Consider the following 8589-nt stretch of genomic DNA (forward strand, 5'->3'; position numbering starts at 1 on the left):
AATTGGTTCGTCTCACCATTTTTTTCATTGTCATCCTTACCAATGATAAGTCCAATTTCTTTTCAAGCAATCTTCAAGGATTAATGTGTTTTTTACCAATCAATAATATTTCTTCTGTGTCTAAATCCATATAAACTAACTCAGAATTTAATTTGCATGATCAATTTCAAATCCATTACCTATTGAAATATATAATCCAAAGTTCTGACAAATTTTTCAACAGAAGTTACAGTTATACAATACAACGGAATTTGAGGAAGCGAATGTGATTAAAAATTAAATATTAAAGATGCTGAGCAGATTTTATCAGTAATTCCAGGGCACAAGAAATATAACTCATAGATCTTATCAGTAATTCAAAATTTCCAAGGCACAAGGCTCTAAGACAACTTAGAAACAACTAACGGTGACCTTGTCAAGAGATTAGTTCTTTTTTTAATGATAAAATACCATAAAGTCAACAATCAACCAGAAAGTTAATTTTGAGTTGTGATTTGTGCAACTTATCTAAACTCACTTCTCTTCACAGCTTTAAAAAAATTCTGATGGAAAACATCAGATTCATAGCAACGGTTCAATGTTGATTTCTAATATTGAGCATGGATCTGGGATAAGAAAATTTTGTAGTACCTGGTACACAAGAAAGACATGACAAGAAAATTGGTTTAAAGAATGAAATTAGCCTCCATATTTTTCACATCAACCAGAATCTACTGGCTCTAATCCCCATGTACGGTTATCCATGCTTAACCTCTAAATCTCTACCCCCACATAGCACACACTCTGGAATATAATAAACATTCCATAATCAAACTTGAAAAAAAGCATTTACTTACTTCTGGATGTACGATACCAAATGTTCCAATTCGTGATCCCTTGCAAAATATATCTGCTTGTCGTCCTGGGAAGAACTCTGGTTCCTGTCATCATTCATTTTTCTTTGTGACTCCTTAGTATCATATTTGAATTAAAATATTTTAGATATGATATTTGAGTTGCAGATTATTACCATGGCAGGTTGGATATAATATCCTGAATTATCTCCAACTGATACAGGATTCACACCAACGACTTGCATGATTCTATCTACTAAACCATGAATCACCTGCAAATTACTAGGTCATTTCAATGTTTCTGGCCTAAGATTAATTTACCCAATTGTCAATTTTTTGAAGGTCTTACGAGAAAAACGCAATTTAAACGGGCAAGTTTTAAATTTATTATTATCGACCTGTTATTACAATAAAAGAGGAAAACCAACCTCAAAGCCTGAGTTGACATTGCAGTATAAAGCTGCTAAATGCCTCTCATTCTTAGCACCGACATCTTTACTAGGGTCTAACAGAACAACATCCGAGAGCTCAAATAACTGCATGTAGAAGGACATCAAGTTTCAAACTCTACTAATCAGACAGTAACAGTCTGTGGCAGAGTTCTGAAGAGAAACCTTCACAGGACGAGGATGATCCTTATTATGCCCCAATGTCTTTAGAATCCCTGGCAAGAGACTGCTACGCACTACCTAAGAATGGAACAGAAGAGGTTATATCCATCCTTTATATCAAGTACTGTTTTCGTGAAAATATCATCACACCTCAAATTCACTGGTACGAGGATTTCCCACGACAACTGCATCACAATCTTTGCGCTTCACCAAGTTAAAATTCTCATCAAGTGAACTTAATATCCAAGTAAGGACTTCTGTAAACCCAGCCATTGCAACCTGAAAATAACTCATAATTTGTTATGTGAATTACCTCAATTAATTCTGGGGTTCATACTAATGGAGTAGAACTGAACTGATGGATGTGATACTTATAAAGGGCCACAAAGTTTTCTGACCATATATACCAAACAATGAAGGGATCAGACCACATATACCTCTGCCCTTAGAGAATCACTAAACTGATTTAAAGGTTGCAGCTTTCCTTGGGTAACACATTTTGGTATTGTTTGTTTTATGTTGTTAAAACCATACCCAATCGCAACATCCTGGAAAAACAAAAAATTTCTTTAATGAGATCTTATTATAATGTAAGATTCATGAACATATAAGATTGGTTTATAATGAAATGCCTAAAGAATTACGCCCTCAAGTTAGAATAGAAAGCTACAAAATGTTTTTACCTCCATAATGTCACATGGATGTAGAACATCACTTCTTGTGGGTGGCACTGATATACGAATCAGTTCATTTCTGTCCTCCAGAGAGGGAGTTTTTGTTGCAGAAAGCTGCATTCTGTTTAGAATTTTTATCACCTGCCAATAGAATAACATTAAGAGTAAACACCTATGATATATGAAATTTAATGTCTAGAAAAAGAATTTCTTACCTGATTTGTTTCAAATTCCACACCTACAGCACTGGAGATATAAGGCAAGCTCACTTCCATGCTCCTTGAGGACAGATCTGGATAAATACTTGAGATTCCATTAGCAGATATAACCTCCACAGGTTCAACCTCAAACTTATTTGTACAATACTCAGAAAATGTCGTCACCTGTAAAAATGTGCAAAAGTTTTTCTACATGCATAATATAGAGTATTTTGCTTAATTATCTAATTTCCCCAGTATTCGAGAAATATAAATGCTATCAGAGGATGCCATCAAGCATTCCATATCGAAATTAAATAGTCACTGCACAACATTACAAAAGAACAGTTTCGTGGTTGGACATGCACGAGCACTATCATTCTAAGACATCATGGCCTTTAAATAAGCTTCTAATTGAAAGGTATTTAAACTTATCTAATCATCATCTTTCTTCTTCTCCTCCTTTTTGTTCGCCTTATGTTCTTTCCCTTTGAGAATATTTTTCATAGGAACTATTTTATACTTAGGATGTCCACACCAGTGACAACCTAGGGTTCTGAAAATTATATCTCATCTTTTCTTTTCATTATCAGAAACAAGTGAGAAGGTAGATCTTCATTCTTATAGACATTTGCTAATACTAAATCTGACTTTCTTTCATGGTTCAGGATTGTTCTAGTATAATCCATCCAAAGCAGCAAATTTGACTTGACAAAAGTAAGCAGTTTTGCAGCAGACGGGTGATCTGATTGAAATTAAAAATAGCGTCTTCAAAATGCCAAAGTGACAGATGAGATCAAGGGTTTCTCTTTGTAGATCTTATGTAGCCTGTGAAGTCAACTGAATCAAAGGCTTCTATGTGTAACTCGGCCGTGATCAAAATAAGATGATATGGGAACAGTGGGTAGAAGTCAGATTAATCAACGATTTATTAAATCCAAATGCAAAAGGCATCTTACCATTGTGTTTAGAACAATCTTAGCTTTAGTCAAATCTGTTGCAGTGCACTCAATGAATACGTTCTTTGTGTTTAGAGTGATTGCAGAATGTGCACCATTTATGATTGGCGGTAATGAAAGCACCGTCCTGACAATACCACGTTCTTGTAAATAGCAAGAAGTTTCAGAAGCATTTACTTAGCATCACACACCCATTTAAATTTGGCAACTCTTTGTTAAAATGCTGCTGTCCATCTTTTTTCAAGTATCTAATACAAACCTTTTGCTGTCATAAATTACTGGATACACAGGGGATCCCTCAATAATATGTAAAAACTTCTTCAGTTTTGTATCACTCTGCAGCAAAGAAGAAACAGATTTACAAGAGATATAGCCTTAGAAAAGCATTCCGTATTTTATATATTGTAAACATCCTTACTTTATAGAATTCCATTAGTTCCTCTGCTGTGTATTCTTTTGTCTGCAGACATTGAGGTCTCAGTAATTTGGTCATGTTCGATTAGTAAAAGCTGTGGATGAGTTTGGGAAGAACAAATTTTACCTGTTTAAGAGGAATGAATCTGATGTCTGAAGGAGGTAATGCCTGAAACAAAATATTTTCTTAAGCTCCAGCTGTGTTAAAATAATAAAGCCTCATTTTAAAAAAACTAAATAACTCTATGGCACATGCCTCGTATGAAAATGGTCCTACTAATGTATCCAAATCATGAGTACCAATAGCAACTAGTGTTCTTCGCCTACAAAAGTAAACAGAGACACATAAGACAGAAAATTTAGAATTTGAGCCACAATTAAAAAATTTGTTTATTTTAACAAAGTTGCGTAGTACTTTGATGTGAAAATGGAAGCAGAATGGAAATAAGACTTTCAACAATTAGGCAAGGAACATAAACATATAACTATGATTATTAATGAAAATATATTACTGAAACATGACAATTTGTTACTTTTGTTGACATAAAGCACAGGATATATTTTACTAGTAATATTACGAGAGAAGAAAATACTCTATACATATATTAGAATGAGAAATAGAGTTATATGCAAATTTATTTATTTATTTATTTATTTTCTTGGGGTAGGGGCATGGACGGACCATGGGATGTGAAATTGACAAATACCTATAAGTGCATCTAATAAGTTACTGAGACACACTAAGAAATGCATGGACTGATAAAAACATACCCTGAGAAGTAGCTACTGCATTAAGTAAGCATTACGTCAAACTAAATTCCAACCTCATGCAGAAAGTTTCAAATTTACAATTACCTGCAAAGATTCTGATGTAGCTTATCTTGTAAGTCTATGAAGCTGTTATATCGTGCTTCATCAAAGGTAATTCCTCTCAAGATAGCACAAACTACAAAAGGCCTTATCAAGGCTGTCTGCAAGAAGAAAAAAGTCCACATTTAAACAGAGTTAAGACATGCACGCGTACGGAAACTAAATAAATAATCAGTAGGGCTCTTCCAGAAAAAGATAAATCCAAAAAACTATTCAAAGCAAACTCAGGTTATTTGAGTGAGGACAAATTATTTTTCAAGTTAAGCTGAGAAGAATATGAGATAAATTTTTAATCGAACATGACCAAATTACTGAGATCTGAATGTCTGAAGACAAATTATTTTCAAACAAAGGCATCAAAAGAATGCTGCTTGAAGAAGCATAATAAAATGTACAGAAAGACCTTAAAAATAAAGGGAAACAATTTTTATGCTAACGACCATGTAATTACCTCTGCCTTTACTTGCACCTTAACCAAAGATGCAGATGACATATCACAGACATGAAATCTTGGAACCTGCTCCATCTCTTTAAATATGCGGAGGGATCTGGCAAGGCCTTCAAGACTGAGTAGATCATACCTAGAAGCAATAAACAGGAGAATATTGTGGATTATGAATTCCCAAGACGAAGAAATAAAGCTGTTAACATCATTACAGGCAATTGATTATTATAGAATCCAAGTCCTCAATCAGATCATATTTTAAATAGATTACCGGAAGAACCTCATCTCATTATTTTTGAAGCAAGTCATATCAGCTTGTAGCTAAACATATTATCGCAAGTACATCCCTATGATATGATAACCAATAATAGAACCTAGATAAATATTCTATGAATGCTTTCTCCAGCACACTACGATTGACAGGAGAATATTGTGGATTATGAATTCCCAAGAGGAAGAAATAAAGCTGTTAACATCATTACAGGCAATTGATTATTATAGAATCCAAGTCCTCAATCAGATCATATTTTAAATAGATTACCGGAAGAACCTCATCTCATTATTTTTGAAGCAAGTCATATCAGCTTGTAGCTAAACATATTATCGCAAGTACATCCCTATGATATGATAACCAATAATAGAACCTAGATAAATATTCTATGAATGCTTTCTCCAGCACACTACGGTTGACACATATTTTCTTCAGCTCAGATCCTTAGTTAAGGTCAATGATACCTGTTTGCTGGAATCTCAATTTTGTAAATAATCTCTTCACCTTCCTCAGCTTCCTCATCAAGATGCTTTTCCTTTCGTACAATGGCCTTCTCTGTAGTCTAGACCACCAAACGTATCTAATCTTAGCAGTTGTAGTATATGATTGAATCCTTTCCAAGAAATGTATTAATGCATTCTTACGATATCATCCAGCTCAATTCCAAAGTCGAAGCAAAGTTCATCAAATTCGTCATCAGCTATACATTTAACAGTATCAATCCAAAGTAATATTAGAATAATTGATTTGATTAGAAGAAAAACATAGCAAAAAGTCACTTCTAAGTCACCGTATTTTATATTTTCTTATTCTTAATGCACACTAGAACCAATACATCATCACATTTCTACCATCATATGACATGGGAAAGATATTATAATGTTTCTACCAGATTTCGATCAGATTAAATGTTTACAAAATCATTCAAATAAAGCAGATCATTATAGACACAAATATTTTCGAAACCTCTGGATACAAAATAAGATTATGATAGGTGAATATCTAAACAATGAATCCAATAAAAACATGGCCACTGTTATGTGTTGTAAATAAATAAATCTTCTTGAATGGTTAATTTCTCTGAATACAAAACAAGATGATGATAGGTGTATATCTAAACAATGAATCCAATAAAAACATGGCCACTGCTATGTGTTGTAAATAAATAAATCTTCTCGTATGGCTAAAGGATTTTATAGGAGCAATTCACTTATAGTTTTAGCAACCAATATGGTATCAACTATTTGACGTTTTGATGTCTCATGAATAATGATATCAGTGTTTACTCCCATAACACAATCAATTTCCTTCATTTAAGGGAGTTCATTGGGAGCCTAAACTCACCTAAATCAACCGGGGTCATTTAAGAATCCAAGAAGTTCTAGCACAGGATCATAATCATGTACTCTCAGAGTGGATCATCGAAATGTAAAAAGACAACTTCTTTCACATTGTATGTTTGAAGTAGGTGCTGGTGAACCTCCAATACACACACACACACACACAATGCAACCCTATTGGCAGATATTCAAGGAACATGCAGAAGATATGGCACACGGCCATTGTAGTGGGCAAAAGACTCTGGATACATGATTCTAATGCAACATTTTGAGTTCCCTGAGATGTGTGATAGCTATTTCCAATGTCTGGTAGCATCATCTTGATCTGTACCCCCAATTTGGGAGAAACTCTCTATCAGGTCTTGTTGATTGAGGGGCATTTTGATTATCATGCCAGAGAGTGATGATAGGGTCAGAAGGAGTGGAGGTTGTAATGCAATTAGTCATATGAAATCAACAATTAGTTGCATGAAACCATTCCGGCTGAACTTGTGTTGGACATAATTATGTCTAGTAGATCTCAAAACAGATAATGCCCAAGTCCAAGATTCATAGGTATGCTCAGGAATCACATGATGTAATGAATAAACACAAAACAGAACAAAATGAAAGAGGGGACAAGGAATTTGCGTGGTTCAGCAAGCTGCCTACTTAACTATTTCCACAAAGAAGGTTATAAGCGTAACATAAAAAAAAAACTCAATGTCACTTCCCTGAATAACATGATGGTTTTCAGTGTCACTTAAAGAGACTTATTTGATAATATCAGAAGCACCCAAGAAAACAATTTCCTCTGAAATCTTTCCTTCTTTGGTGTTCAAGATGCAGCAGCCACTTGTTTAACATGCAAATAGACACTTGCCTGGCATGCAATGGTTCACCCCAATATTAACAAACATTTCGCGAAGTTTAGGAGTATTAATTAACATCAGCTGCATCACCACCACATATTGACGTGCAATACCATACGTTAGTCAGTTTTTGCTGGAGATTCGTTGCTAGAATATTGTCCATCTACAGACAATCCCAAACATATCCTCACCAAAGTTGTCCAATTGAAGACTTTGGTCACTCAGCTATTGTCTATTTGACCCACTACTAGAGCCAAGTTGAGCTATTAGAGGCATTTACAGCTCAGGAGTTAGGCTGTTATATCAACCAGCTAACTGGGGGTATTACTACCATTGAAGGTGCTACCATCGTTACTTTTTCTCATCATACCATCACTTGGATGACCCATGGGAGTACATCAAACAATTAGACCAAACCTTCCTGACTTTGGCCATTCAGCCACCTCCTAATTTTTTATTTTCTCCTAATTTTTATTTGTAATGAGAACTGAAACTTGGGAGTAAATACCATTTCCGACCAGCACATCACTGTCCAAACCTGTTTCTTTACCAATTACTTCTGGCCGATTTGACCACTCAACTATACAGTATTCATTATTAAAACACGTAGGAACACGAAACTGCATTTGGAAGATCAATCAACTACTGAGTATCGTTTATGCTTGATACAATTATATATACTCAAGTCCTGCAATGAGACCTAAAAGTGGGCATGCGTACCTCTATTTATAGTGATCAAGAGACACTACAACATTTGGAAGATCCCGTATTACGATTGAAAGAGTAAATATATACACATTTCCTAATCCAAACAAACATTTTGAAGATTCGGCATTTGGGGAAAACCACGGTTTACACAATTCCTAATGCAAACGATTGCAAACAGAAGCAGCAAACAGAAAGGAAAAGAGAGGAAGTTGTAGAAATTACTGAGGGTATGCTGAAGAGCCTCGAAGAAACGATCACGAACCACAGAAATGGTGGGCATGGTGACGATTACGTTTACTTATACAGCAGCGTGAGGGAGAGAATGTGTGTGTGTGTGTAAATATATAATGGCCAAGCAAATTTATATATCAGGCAGAGTCTTCTTCATCTAGGGTCTGTGAGACACACAGATCACT

General features: G+C 34.9%; 1 protein-coding gene across 1 annotated transcript; it reads right to left on the reverse strand.

The window, feature by feature from the left end:
* Positions 1 to 505: 505 nt before the first annotated feature.
* Positions 506 to 8577, reverse strand: LOC147847685 (phenylalanine--tRNA ligase beta subunit, cytoplasmic-like). The gene is made up of 19 exons (XM_087338933.1): positions 8396 to 8577; positions 5919 to 5974; positions 5739 to 5836; positions 5010 to 5139; positions 4544 to 4659; positions 3945 to 4011; positions 3816 to 3857; positions 3693 to 3734; positions 3534 to 3610; positions 3275 to 3401; positions 2334 to 2501; positions 2128 to 2259; positions 1882 to 1992; positions 1595 to 1723; positions 1448 to 1522; positions 1262 to 1369; positions 1010 to 1105; positions 837 to 920; positions 506 to 630 (listed from the first exon to the last, which is right to left on the reverse strand). The coding sequence occupies exons 1-19, from the start codon at positions 8451 to 8453 to the stop codon at positions 562 to 564; spliced, it is 1785 nt and encodes a 594-aa protein (XP_087195059.1). The 5' UTR covers positions 8454 to 8577; the 3' UTR covers positions 506 to 561.
* Between the last annotated feature and the right edge of the window lie 12 nt (positions 8578 to 8589).

This window comes from Azolla caroliniana, unplaced genomic scaffold (genome assembly GCF_043228905.1).
Source record: "Azolla caroliniana isolate FFs.n. ecotype wild unplaced genomic scaffold, voAzoCaro1.0.p SCAF_756, whole genome shotgun sequence".
Classification (NCBI taxonomy): Eukaryota; Viridiplantae; Streptophyta; class Polypodiopsida; order Salviniales; family Salviniaceae; genus Azolla; species Azolla caroliniana.

Coding starts and splice junctions, on each gene's coding strand:
- LOC147847685 (XM_087338933.1), bottom strand. CDS start 8,453: ATGCCCACCATTTCTGTGGTTCGTGATCGTTTCTTCGAGGCTCTTCAG. Junction 4,660..5,009: donor AGGTGCAAGTAAAGGCAGAG/GTAATTACATGG, acceptor TTCTTCTTGCAG/ACAGCCTTGATAAGGCCTTT. Junction 631..836: donor TTGGTATCGTACATCCAGAA/GTAAGTAAATGC, acceptor CTTGTGTACCAG/GTACTACAAAATTTTCTTAT.